General features: G+C 39.6%; 1 protein-coding gene across 2 annotated transcripts in view; it reads left to right on the forward strand.

Annotated features, from left to right (window-relative positions):
* RCAN2 (regulator of calcineurin 2) overlaps positions 1-14,397 on the forward strand; it is an 89,924-nt gene that overhangs the window by 9,133 nt on the left and 66,394 nt on the right. For both annotated transcript variants that reach the window (XM_082047603.1, XM_082047604.1), the window contains exon 2: positions 1,156-1,382. In XM_082047603.1, the coding sequence (XP_081903729.1) occupies positions 1,158-1,382 (225 nt within the window). In that variant the 5' untranslated portion in view covers positions 1,156-1,157. The remainder of the gene's footprint in view (positions 1-1,155; positions 1,383-14,397) is intronic.

Consider the following 14,397-nt stretch of genomic DNA (forward strand, 5'->3'; position numbering starts at 1 on the left):
ATATTTACAACTATTTATAGAGAATAGCAAGTACGCAATAGAGCAAGGGCAAATCTGAACCAGATGAGCACACTGTTTATGTAACTCTCTAACTCCTTATGTTATGAGGAGAAAAAGCAACCAATGATTGCATTTTGTTATTGAAAGAAAGAAAAATATAAAAGAATTCATTATTCCTTGGCATAGCTTCTATCAGCTTACTGGAGCTTTATGGAGGTCATAGGTTGATGCTTAATACACTTATGCTAAGGATTGTTTACACTGGTCATGATAAATACCTGAATTTATACTAAAGAACACACTGATAATTAATTGGACCTTTACTTACTCCCCTTGGCTAGTATGAAGTTTACTCTTGTATCAACAGTAAGGATAGTGATTGTATGGTCTTGTTCCTTCCGTGTCCTTCAGTGTGTCTAGGAGATTAACTTTCTGCTCTGATAGATTTGAGGTAAAGGCTTCAAAGTCAGCAGGATTTTCCTAAAAGGGAACAGAGTCCACTCTTCCCTTCACGTTTTTTATTTGCTTCCTAACATAATCAAGATGCAAACAAAGAAATTGCTAATGGGCATGGAAAAACAGGGTACATTCTGTCCTTAAACCGTAGAAAACATTGGCTTTATTCTCTGTAATAGGGATGTGACTTAGTTGTACTGTCTTTTTTTGGTGATTCTGTGTTCATACTACTTTCCAACAGGGTCTCTTTTTGTTTGTTTGTTTTCTCTTTGAGTAGATGCCTAGTATAATTTGCAAAGTTACTTTGTTCTTACCCTGTGCATTACACTTTTTCTCTAAGCCAGCCACAAGCTCGGAAGCCTCAGCCTGCCTTCCCAGTAACAAATGTGACTCAAACCCAAATACAACATAGTTTCTTTTAGGGCAAGGGGCACTTTAAAGTAATACCCACTTCTGATTGTGTTCAGCAGCTTGTGCTGGTATGGTTGGGTCTTTTCTGCAGTAATAAATGAAACTAAAGCAAAGTCCCCATTTGAGCCTTGGTGAAATTACTGTCCTGTTAAAGGTCAATCCCCTCAAAATGTTGTAAAGTGTACTTTCTACAGGCTAAGCCCTTAAACTAAGAATGTCTGGGTTAACTTGTGTATTTGATAGTTTTAAGTGTAGTATAACTAACTGTGTCTCTCTTTGTGTTGCCAGGGATGAGGGGAGACTCGTACTTGTTTGGAATGCGGGGCCTCTGTCACTACGACTGCATCCCGGAGGACGAAGGACAGTTCTTACTCTACTCTATCAATGGAGACAATGATTTGAAGAGATGTTTTGCAGAGGAAGATTTTCATGAAATAATTGACTTCAACGATCTCCCAAATTCTCTCTTTGCTTGCAACGTTCACCAGTCTGTGTTTGAAGATGAGGACAGTAAGGTACAGTGTCAGTTTCCATCTTTTCAATGTAAGAGAAACATATTCCTTACGTTTGTGTTTATTGCATTTTCAGTTGAACAGATTTTGCACAAAGAAACTGGATCCCAAATATGAGTTCCAAGGAGGCAACAATGCCCTACCATGATGTTTATTTCAAGAGCTTAAAAGCCTTTTTGTCAACTACAGTGCACAAAAATGTGGTTTTTTTGTTCAGATTTGCAGAATACTGAAATGTGGGTACATGTCTTTATAGCAACCCTAGTTGCAGTTGTGATGGAGGTGGCAAAGTTTAATGTGTGAAAGTTTCTTCTGCTTATTGATCACATATCACTGTACTGGGAGGCTGCCTTTCTTGCGTTTTCTCAAATGTTTTAAGTTATCTGAAATTTTATCTGGAAAATCTGACAAGAATGATAGTGAGAACAAAGACAAAGAGGAACTGTGTGAGAATAATTTTAATTCTTGCAATTAGTCTAAAACCAAATAGCTAACATAAAAAGAAAAATAACCAACTTTTGCAGGAAATTCAGTTCCTGTTTCTTAGCATAGTATTCTTCCTGACGGAAATGTTGGGAGTAGAAAACTGGTAGTTTGGTCCTTTATTTTCTGATAAAATTAGCCTAGGTTAATTGGTACAGGCACACCTGAGGCTACTTGAGTGTTGTATTCAGAATTTTCTATTCAGAAACAAGCTGGCAGTGGTAAAATAAATTTTGGCTGGAACTGGCTGATGAGATAACCAGATAAAACTACAGATCAGATTCACTGGGACGAAAGCTGGCCAGGATGGACAAAGGGTCTTTAGTGGGGAAATTACCAGATGAAAGGAAAATAAAACAAGACTTATAAGGATACAACCTTCTTGTTAAAGGTACTGAAAGTGCTATATATTGAGGCTTCACTAGTGGAATTCTTTGAGTTTAATTTTTTAGACATCTTCATCTTCCATAATGATGTTTGAGAAATACAGATTGAAAGAAAAGTTCATACCACAGCACTAGATGACAATCTTATTTAGATATAAATTAAAAAAATCTTACACTCTAAGTTGCAATCTTGGAAAACAATACACCATTTTATCATGTCTAAGTCCTTTTGCTAATAAGCATCTTGCATTTATGTTGTACCATTTTGTGGAATTTTATAACCATCTGGTAATGAACTTCACTCAAGTTGAAGGTCTAAAAGTCCAGTTTTAAAGGAAGAAAACAGAAGCCTGCCTAGAACTAGGGAATCTCTTCATCCTGCAGAGGTTCTGTTGCCACTTGCTCCTGAGCTTTCTCTTCTGAGAGCTGTATTCTAGTGTTCAGCTGATGGCTTCGTTAGAAAGTAGAATGAATGATTATGTCGTTGTGTGGGAATCACAATCCTCAAAGACTTGCAGGACTTCAGGATGTTTCTTAAGAACAGCAGCTGGGTTGTGGAGGTGGATTTTCTGTTCCATGTACGTGTCTGTAAACTGTCAATGACATGGGTTGAACAGCTTTGTTTGCAGGTAAGTAGTTACTTCTCTAAGTCTATATTTATCTAGATGGGATTACCTTCAGATTTCTCATTAAATCCAAGGACCTGGGGAGCTGATTATGATTTTTATTATTCCTGTAGAACATGTACTTGTGTTCCCAGTTGATTAATACCCATAATCCTTTCTATTCTTATCCTGCAGCAACAGTTAATAGCACACAGGAATTCAGTATAAAATATTGTCAAGATACTAAGCTTAAGTTTAAAATTTCACACAATTACAATGAATACTGGCAACAATAATATCTTCAATTATATATTGACTGAATGTGTATGTAGTGTTACCGTAGACTTTCTAAGTAACATACTACAGTAATGGTTATCCCTACGGTAGTTTCATTGTTTAATCTGTTCTCCAGAAAGTTTTTTTGCAATGTATCTTGACTTTTACTCCTACCTGCACTTTTAGGAGGAAAATAGAGGTATGATTGGTTTGGAAGTTAGAAGTTAGTAAAGAAATCCAGAGGAACCTGTTGTTGTGAATGGTTTGGTTTGGTGTGTGAACCTGTGGTATTTAAATAGAGAACCACCTGAATGGCTCCAGCATGCAAACAGTATCAATGTAAAGAATTCAGGCTTTAAAGTCACATTACCTGAAGTGTCTCAGAGGCTGAACTAAAGTTTGAACTTTAACACACAAATATCCAAGCAATATATGCACTGAAGATGGTTTTTAAAAGCCTTAAATGTTTTTGTTTTAATTTGAAGGCATGTAATCACTTTATATCAGATGTAGGGTAAATTCCAGTTTGTGCTGGAGTATGGGCTTGCAGCAGCCTCAAGGGAACATTGGGCTGCACGTACACCTGCCCTGTGGATAAGCTGATGGGCTTTGTCTGTTCTTGCTGTGTCGTGTAGCAGATACAGACTTTCACCACCATCATGTGACTGTTCAGTGCTGCTTAGAAATGATTGTGTTGTCTCTCAAGAGTGATGATGGCTTCTATAGGGAGCCGAGTCTGGACCTTCATTTTCTGAAGAAGAGGGATTCTTGCAGCTGAAGGCCGTGTTCTTCACAGACAAACTGTATCAGGCCAGGCTTGAGTTTTTCTGGCTGGCACCCTGAGAGGTCAATGTAGACAGTGAGTCTGAAGTGTTGTAGGCCTTGGGACCTGAGGGTTTGTCTCAGGAGTGGCTGCCTGATCTTAAACACTGGCAGAAGAAAAGGGGAATGTCATAGAATAGTTTGGGTTGATAGGGACCTTCAAAGCTCATCTAGTCCAACCCCCCCGCCATGAGCAGGGACATCTTCACTCAGATTAGGTTGCTCAGAGCCCCGTCCAGCCTGGCCTGGGATGTCTCCAGGGATGGGGCATCCACCACCTCTCCAGGAAACCTGCACCAGTGTTTTACCACCCTCACTGTAAAAAAATTCTTTGTCTAACCTGAATCTCCCTGCTTCTAGTTTAAAACTATCACCCCTTGTCTTGCTGCAACACGCTCTTCTAACAAGTCTGTCCCCATCTTTCTTGTCGGCCCCTTTTAAGTACTGAAATGCTGCAATAAGTTCTCCCTGAAGCCTTCTCTTCTCCAGGCTGAACACCCCAACTCTCTCAGCCTGTCCTCCCAGCAGAGCTGTTCCAGCATCTGATTATTTCTGTGGCTCCTCTGTCCCCTCCAACAGATCCATGTGTGTCCTGTGCTGAGGACCCCAGAGCTGGATGCAGAACTGCAGGTGGGGTCTCACCAGAGACTATAGCCCCAAATACTAATACATATTAGTACTAACTACACACATCTCATTTTGCTATAGTAACAGAGCATCTGGTAAAAAAAATATTTGGCTACCTTTCAGAGCCATGTTCTTGGGAAGAAATCTCTACTTATGTCTGGAGAATGCCCTGGATAGCTGGGTCAATAATACAGGCATTTAAGGATTTGCACAGGATGGCTTAGCAGCCTCAGTGCACTAACAGCTTGCTACAGCTGCAGGGAGGTGGTTTTGCTGATCTCCACTCCTATCATGGACAGCTTGCTCCTTCCTACAAAAAATAATGAAATTGTGTCTTCCTTACAATGTGACTAGAAAATACTGGGCTTTTTAGTTTTTAAGGAAGAACTAAGGCATGCAGAAGTAGATTATTCAACAGGCCTGTTGCAATTCTAGGGTCACATTCAGCTATGTTCCCATCACTGACCTGTGTTCTGATGGTTCGTTTTGACATATAATGATAAGGGCAGATTTTGTGTGTGTGTGTGTTGTTTCTGTTTTTGTTTGTTATTGTTTGTTTTGTTGTTGTTGTCATTTTTTGTTTGGTTGTTTTTTTTGTGTGTGTGTTTTGTTTTGGTTTTGGTTTTTTGGGTTTTTTTGGGGTTTTTTTTGTTTGTTTGGTTTTTTTGTTTGTTTGTTTGGTTTTTGTTTTTTTTTCTGGGTGTATAATACTGTCTTGGATCATGGAAGACTTATTGTGAAGAAACTAAGAATAAAATTACTCCTAAGCCCTGGGATTTTCCACATGTCTCTTTGGGAAAAGTGATGGCACTACTTACGGGAGCAAGATAGGGCAAAATTGAAACTGTTATTTTTGGCTGATAGTGTGACTGAATGGAAGGTGCTGCTGCTTTTATCTTTCCTGATAAAACAATTGCAATGGTGAGCCAAAGGGCATGACTCTGATTACTCCAAGGGTGGATATGTGTGTCTTTTAACAGTTAATTGCTACATGTAGCCCTCAGGCTTGTTGTGGTTTTGTTATGCACATATCACTGTTTTCTAAAACCATCCTTTCTGTAACCTCACTGTGTAATTTCCTTTGGGCTGAAGCTGGTAGGCACACTGTCAAAGTGAAGCATTTTTGTCTCTTAAGATGTTTCTTTCAGATGCTGTCATGCCTCAGGAGCTGCTTCCACAAAACTGTCACTATTAGAGTATGCTTACGTGAGGGAAGGATGTGTTTCCTCAAGCTGTTTACAGGCTGTATGCTCTTTTTCCACTCTTTTGGCTCAAATTGGAAGGAGCACCTATTAAACCTGATTAGTTATATTTCAGATTAAAATGCTCAGAAACTGATTAATCATTCTTTGTTATGGTGGAGCTGCCTGGGAAATTATAGTTGAAGTCCATAAAGTGCTTTTTCTTCCCAATATAATTCAAACCAGTAGAGGATATTGCTATTATTTCTGCTCATGGATGTCAAGAGGGTGGACCAGACTCTTCAGTGGTGCTCAACGACACGATGAGGGGCAATGGGCACAGACTGAAGCACAGGAGGTTCCATCCAAACATGAGGAGAGACTGAAGCACAGGAGGTTCCATCCAAACATGAGGAGAAACCTTCCTTTGAGGTGCCAGAGCCCTGGAACAGGCTGCCCAGAGAGGTTGTGGAGTCTTCTTCTCTGGAGACATTCAAATCCGCATGGACACATTCCTGTGTGATCTGCTCTGGTGAACCTGCTTTAGCAGATGGGTTGGACTGGATGATCTCCGGAGGTGCCTTCCAACCCCAACCATCCTGCAATTCATGCAGAAAATATGGTGACCCAACTTCTGTTTAGTTCTGGACTTCCCAGTACAAGGAAGACATGGACATACTGGAGAGAGTCCAGTGAAGGGACACTAAGATGACGAAGGGACTGGAGCATCTCTCCTGCAAAGAAAGACTGAGAGCTGGGACTGTTCAGCCTGGAGTGGAGGAGGTTTGGGGGGATCTTACCAATGCATGCACCCACCTGAAGGGAGGGTGCAAAGGGGACGGAGCCAGGCTCTGTTCAGTGGTGCTCAGTGGCAGGACCAGAGGCCATGGGCACAAACTGAAACACAAGAGCTTCTCTCTTAACATCAGGGAACACTTTTTTTACTGTAAGAGTGATTGAGCACTGGAACATGTTCCCAGGGAGGTAGTGGAATCTCCATCCTTGGAGATATTCAAAAGCTATCTGGACATATTCTTGGACAACCAGCTCTAGGTGGCCCTGCTTCAGCAGGAGGGTTGGACAAGGTGACCTCCAGAGGTCCCTGCCAGCCTCAACAGGTCTGTTATTCTGTGGACATATGTTGAAGTGTGTCCTAATTCTTCTGGTGAGGAAGGTGTGAGACAAGGCTGGGGAATGGAAGTGATTAAAAATGCATTTCCTGAACCTTGAGCTTCATGGCGGTGGGATAGAGAAGAGAGGAAAAAAGAAGCCAAAATAATAAGTCAATGGAAAAGATAATCCTGCTTTAATGGAAGGGCATTTTTATGAGAACAGTTACTGTTTCTGCGAGGGGTTCTTTCATGTTACAACTTTATTTACATATATTGGATGGCTACTTTCTTTTACTACAGAAGCCTACGCTAGACTTCCTTTGACTTTTTTTAATATGTGTTATTGAGCTCGGGCCTTGAAAAGATTTAAAGCTGCCTCAAGCTAGTGCTGGAGTATTTGTCCAAGGATGATGCTTTAAGAGAACTCTGTAGCCTTAGTTGGAAAGGCTTTTTTCCTTTGTACTTGCATTCAGCTTTGTCAACAAAGCACATCTTCATGCTGCTATTTTTATTTTTAAGGTGCAGTAAAAGACACTGGACTGTTCAGCTCTCTGCTGTGTTGTCTTTAACTTTTGTACATTAATTCTGGGATTGAAACTTCCTAGTGATGCTTTGACTCGGAAGCATATAATTGAAATGTGTCTGTTCTCTGCTCCTGTTAAACAAAGTGGAGCCGCTGTGTCTGCTGCCATGTGTGAAATGTTTCTTTGGTTTCCTTTTCCTACAGGCTAATTCAAGAAGATGCTGTAGGAGGCAGGCATCGTTTCTGCAGGGGAAGATATGTTCCTTTTTTCCTTTTTTTTTTTTTTTTTTAAATCTAGATTGTGAAGTCAGAACCTCTTTGGTCATGTTACATCACTGAAGCCTCTAGGTGTTGAGTCATCATTATATTTGGAGGGTGGCACACTTTTTTTTTTTGTAGTCTAATATTAGTATTCAAGCCTGGACTCAGTGGAAGGTCACCCTAGCAAAGATGAAGTCACCCCTCCAAGGCTGGAAAGGAATGCAAGCTTCATTCTGCCTTCCTGGTACACTTGCTGTTGCTTTGTTTTACTTTCAGTTTTTCTACCTTTTAAGGTTGTCGTCCGTTGATACGATAACGTTATCAGAAACTGCCACTTGAAGCAGACCAGCCCTTGTGCTGTGGGATCTCTGCCTGCTTTGTTTTTTTTCATTTGTATAAGTGGGATCAGAGTTATTCCCTGTCATTCTGTAAAAAATTGAGGTGTTTCTTTGCTACATGCTGTATATGCATCTAGTAAAATAAAAACACAGAGAGCTTGCAAAGAAAAGCTGTAGGAGCAGCATCCTTCAGCACTCCATGCATCAAATCTGCCCTCTGAGAATCCCATCTTGGGCTCTTCTCTGGGTGGTGATTTAGACAGCTAAGAACTACTGTTTTTGTTATGATCATGGAAGCACTGAAGTATATAATAACTATAGGAGGCTATTCTTGATCTGAGAAGTATGCAGTCTAAAAAGTTATTTTTATGTGGCATTTATTCTGTAACTAATTTCAAATACTTTCCTGATCGACCTTATCAGTGCAATTTCAGCTGAAAACACATATGAACTCTCACACCCTGTCTCTGAGATCCCATCTGACTGCTGGGGTGATAATCCCAACTTTTTCAGCCCCTTTATTTAAGTCTTTACAACCTGAAAGAGCTGTTGATATTTGGCATTCATAAACCTGCCTTCCTTTACTTCCTATGTTGAGGAGCTCAGATAACAAAAATAGTAACTTCATGAATTGTCCTAAAGCTTTTGAGTGTCTGGAACTCACTAGGACTAAACTTGCAGTAACATTAAAGGTGCTGGGATTTTACTGGAGAAAGGGCAACAGCCAAGTGAACCTTCATTGACATTTTGGATCTATTGAATGTTCATTCTGGTTTGGGGGAAGAAAATGAATTAATTTTGACTGGTGTGGTTTGCATATTCAGAATCTTAATGCATATTTATGAGATTATTTAAGGTTGGTCTTGTTGCTGTTAACAAGACAAATTGCATTTATGTACAAATATAGGGTCTGACATGAATTTTCTCTGAGGTGCTCTGCAGAATTTGGAATGGAACTGGAAGGAGTCATCGGTCTAATCTGATTTAGGTATTCAGTCTGTCTTCCCTCTTAGGCAGTTCTGGCTGTTACTGAAAGTCTTCAGCATTTCTACCTTCTTTCTGGAGAAATACATAACCTTTATGACAGCCCTTGAAGAAACACTAACGGCATACTGAGATTGCGTGGTTGTAACAGTTTGGTCAAGTTGAATTTGTGCGTATACCCACTTCATCCCATGCAAGTAGAAGGTGTGCTTGGCCACCATTATCCTGTTGGCATCACCATTACTAAGCTCCAAATATTCCTCAGTTCAATCAGTATTTAATTTCGATTCTGTAAGTGAGTCGTGTTGTGTGTGTGTTTGGGTTTTTTTTTGTATGTGTTTCTTTTTGTTTAACCCCAAGCAAACAAAATCCACCCCCCCAAAAACCACAAGCAAGCCAAAACCAAACAGAAATCCCACCCAACCAAACAAAACCAAAAGCCAAACAAACAAAAAACCCACAAATATTTCTTGGCCTGAAAAGCCACTGTCTGTAACATGGACGCTGTCTAATAAATTTATACAGTACTTGGGTTTATTTTCCCATCCATGTGCGAGGTGCTTGGTAGCACAAATGCCCTTGTTTTGATGGGAGAATGTGCCTGGCAAAAGACCAGCTGGGTTAAAGGCAGCCCTGCGTTCGTTGCAGCTGAAATTTGAAGTAAGTGCTTCAAAGCATCTTAACTATACTGGTTGTTTGTAAATTACAAAAATAAACTGATTAATGTTCTTTCCAGAACACACAAGACAGCAGTTACTGTCTGCTTTTTAAATTTGGAAATGTACTTTTCTCCTTAAGAGCAACTATGGAAAAATTCTGCCAGTATTGGCTTTCTGTGGTCGTGTTCTACTCTGGAGTCTAGAGGGAACATGTTATCTCAAGAAACCGGGCTGGGTGGGAAATCTTTCCTGGGAAAGGACCATTCAGAGTAAGCATTTCAATTTTTTTTTTTTTTTGATACAGGAATAACATTTTGTTATCAGTTCTGCTAAAATGTACAGAGTTTTGAAGAATGAGACATTTTAACAAAAGTGTTGGTAAATCCGTGCCAAGGTTTTTGAGGACGTTCCGTTGTGGCATGAGAAAACAGGCTCTGGGAGCCGGAGGGAATTGCAAGATTTTATCTAAGTCCGTAAAGAACCACTGTATTAATTACTCCTTTCCATAGCACAATGGACACTGTAGGATAAACTGTGCGTGGGTTTGATTCAAATATCCCTAAACACGGTACAAATTGAGATTCCACTTTGCAGTTGTCTGTCTCCTGTAATACGTTGAACTAAATCACTGGACTCAAATGTCTTTTGATCTCTGAGGGAGTTGAGATGTGACCTGGAACGCTGAACCTGCTGCCCCTGTCCTTTGGACTTGTGACCAGGCTTAGCTGGGACGCCGAGTTCAACCGAGGATTTCTGCTGACAGAGGAGTTATCCTGCTTGAAAATATTTGAGAGCTTGACTGCATGTGTGTGGAATACTGACCCTCTTTTTTCCAGGATGATAGCAGGATATGTTGCTTTCTGGAATGATAAGCAAGAGAACCCAGCAATCTTATGCCATTTCCTATTTACCAAATTTGAGAGGGTTGGTTTTATTGTAACTGGTGATACTCGCTGTTCTTGATCAGCATTACTCCTGGGTGTGGGGCTTTGTTTTCTGTCTCATCTGGCAAGCTAAGGTGTAGCACATTTTTGTAAAGCAATATAAAGCCAAGAAGATAGACACCAGGTCACACTTGGAATAAACCACAACAGTGATTTCTGCAGGAACTTTCTTGCATCGAATTGAAACTTTTATGTTTGCACAGTGTGTGTTAAAGCAAGAAGTCAACCCTCTCAGTATCTGCTGACAGAAGCAAGAGCTACATCTTTCAAAGGGAAAAGCTGCCTTTATGCCATTTGTAGTAAAGTCTTTGGTTTGTTCCAGTAAATAGTTCTTGTCAGCTAATATCTGCTAATAATCGAACACAGTTTTGCCCTCCTCCCTCCAACAAACTGTCATTTTGAAGTCAAAGATACTGTTTTTCTATCTGATAGTAATCAAAAAGTGCAGTAAAGCCATTCTAATGTGGTTAGGGCAGCAGCTGTTCCTTATTTTAATAACATCAGAGGTCCTAATCCATCCACAAGTTCTGATATCGGTTTTCTGGCCCAAGGAAAAGGCTTCTAAATGAAGGTCAACCTTCATTACCAATCCATAAAGACATTGCGTTTACAGAAGCTACTTTCTGGCTTAATCACATTCAAAACAGTGAATCTACAGCTCTACCTGTTACTTAAAGGAATTTCTTAAATGTTTCATACAAAATATGTTTTAGGAACACTGCACCAAGAGTTTAATGTAATTAATGAAGAAAGTAATGCTTGATAAAGGTAGGAAAAAAGCTAATGCTTGAAAAATAACGTATTTTTAGAAAAAGAAGGATATAGGAAAGTGATTTGAGGTAATACAGAGTGGAGAAGAGAGAGAGACAGCAGCTTTAAGTTTGTGGCTTTGCTTAAGACAAATTCCACAGCAGATTTGAGCACAAAGGTGGGAGATCATATTCAGAGTTGAATCGAGGTGAAATGAATTAGCAGTTACTTCTGTGCATTTGAAAACAGTTTTTCTTCTGTGCCAGATAGATTTGTGCTTTGCAATTGTTGGAAGTTTTGGCATTTGCTGCGGTAATGCAAGGATTTCTCCATGGCTGTGTTCTCAGATCAATCCTGATAAACGAAACCATTCTGTCAGCAGAGGAGTTTGCTCAAATTCTTAGTTTACTGTGTAGTACAAGCGTATGGTTTTAAAAATAATGTATCCTGTACTTTTTTCTTGTCTTGCTTTATAGTGATTACTTCTAAACGAAGGTTCTCTTGCTGTAATTTGATTGCATTTTATGGATACTTTACCCTGCTTAAATAACGTGACTTTTGTACTGGGCTTTGAAACTTGATACATAAGCAGGGGCATTGCAGATATAGTAGATGTAACATGTATGTCTCAGAGGGGTAAGAGAAACTTTTTTCCATGTATTAGAGACTAATGAGCAGGAAGTTTAAGATGACAGTAGGATGGGAAAAAGAAATGATAGTAGGGCGAGAGAGTAATGAAGGCACTTATTACACTGCAGCAAGGTGGATTCAGGTCGGTACCTGTTGTCTTTAATTGGTTTTGCAGTTAGTCTGAAAAGCATAAAAGCATTGTAAGACTGTGGCATGCAATCATTTAGAAATTTTGCATTTAATGTTAGTGGAACTAGTGTTGGGGAGAAATCTGATGGTTTCATCTTCATGTTGCCAGTGTGTGGCGGGCTCACAGGGGAAGAACAAAACTGGAAACTTCAGAAGATGCTGAAGAAATGAGGTACCAGCCTCTGACCATGGGGGAGTTGGCCTTGGATTTAAGACCTCAAAACCAGACTGATGTGCACCATAGGCCTGATTTTTAAAAGCCATGATAAAATCAAACAACTTGTGTCTCTTCTGTTTTTATTCTTCGTAACTCTTCTGAATGCTGACTTTATCTATTTCTCAAGGTATTTCTTGTTGAAAGAAAATACAGTATGTTCACTCAGGCCGAAATACCACCGGTGTTGGGAATGGGTATTTCACGTGGCCGATATTGGGTCGCATCAAGCCGCAGTGCTCTCTAGATCAGCCTCCTACCAATTTGGAAACTAGAGTTATTTTTATTTGGTTTTCCCTGGGTTCCTGGGACAGGGCCAGGTACAGACTGAGAACACTGACACAGCACAGACCTTGATCCAAAGGCTGGCTCCTATGCCATCGCAAACATTAAATATATTATGTATTATATATATATATGCACATTATATATGTTAAATAATATGTTAGCAAAGTTTACTGTCTTTTGATGCTGGTTGCTTTCACTTTCTTGCCTTTGCAAGGCTTTTGGGTGGATTCTCCCTAAAATCTGTGTTTAACAAGCAAAGAAAAAAAATTCAGTTTATATAGTGACTTATGCTTACTTGAATAACTTCTAGAGCCGTTCTGTTCTCTGCTGGTGGTCCTGTTCCTCTGAATGAACATGTGTGGCTGTTTCTCACCACCTGACTTCAAGGTCTTGCTCCTGGACAGTTCAAAATTCCTTTTCAAGTCTGCTGCTGTCAACAGGAGCTGCAGAAATAAATCACAGGATGGTGTTACGCTGTCCTTCCTTCCTGTGTCCATCCATAAATCCCCTGATCTTTTGTATCTCTAACTGCAAATCTTCCTCGTTACTATGAACAGTTCATTTCAGGTGGGTTTTTTTGAACATAGAGTCCACTCTATGTAATACAGCACTTCTGATATTACCATTCTAATTGCTTCTGTTTGTCTCGTAGTTAGAGGGAGAAACACATAGCACAATTTCTTAGGAAGATAATCTGTCTTCCGTTTTTATATTCCAGTTTTAAATGATTTACGTGATAAAGCTTATACATTTTAATAAGTATTTCCCAAATAAATAGCTTTATTCATTACTGATTGTCTTAATCACCCTCATAGTTTTAAAACTGAGGTTTTTCTGACTCCCTGCTGTTTTCTGACCTACATGGAGCAGATGCAGCGTGTCCTGTGTATGTGTTTATATTTTGAGAAACTGTTGTGGCGGTAGCTGTCACTTACTGAAGCATATAGTTCCGATTATCTATTCAAAACCCTACTGCGCTATAGTCTTTCTGATCTAAAATATAGAATCAGATTGATATTATGTAGTGATAGTTTGGCTGAGCTATTTTAAATGGTTTTCACTATGTATCTGCATTTCTTGCATTTACTTCAGGTCTAAGAATCAAATCATGATCTGGTATTTGTAAGTCTTAAACCAGAAAGAGATGGATGTATGCCTTACCAATACAGCTACTGATTAATATACAAAAGTAAGATGAGATGAGATTTTTCTGAAATTTGTGTCTTCTATTCCCAGTATAATCCTGTATTTTTCCAGGCTATTCTTTCTTCCTTCCTCCATTAATAAGTCTTGCACAGATCTGCACTTTGAAGCAGAATTATTCCAATGTAAAAACCAGACCACCAGCTGCTTGCTGGTAGTATATCTGAAGTGGGGGACAGACTCTGAACACAAACATTAATGAACATTGGATTCTCAGAAAATTCTTCATAAGCTGAAAGTCATGAGGTTGGTGACTTTTAGGATTTTATGTGTTTTATACATACTGCAGATATGCGGTATGTGGTTCCTGGGTGGACTGATCTTGAAATATTTGGTACCTACCTTGCTTTTTCTTCTACTTCTACATTAGCAGTTAATGCCCTCCCTGCCTTACTTTGTTTTTGGAGGACCTTCAGCTTTTCTTTATCTTCGTTCTTGTAGCACATGGACGGCTATTAACCTCAGACCTATAAAACACGGGTTGTCTCAGTATTCTGTGATATGTATTTTTAGGAAAACTTTAGATTCTTATGAATGCCATCT

Source organism: Streptopelia decaocto, assembly GCF_964273445.1.
Source record: "Streptopelia decaocto genome assembly, chromosome: 3".
NCBI classification, from domain to species: domain Eukaryota; kingdom Metazoa; phylum Chordata; class Aves; order Columbiformes; family Columbidae; genus Streptopelia; species Streptopelia decaocto.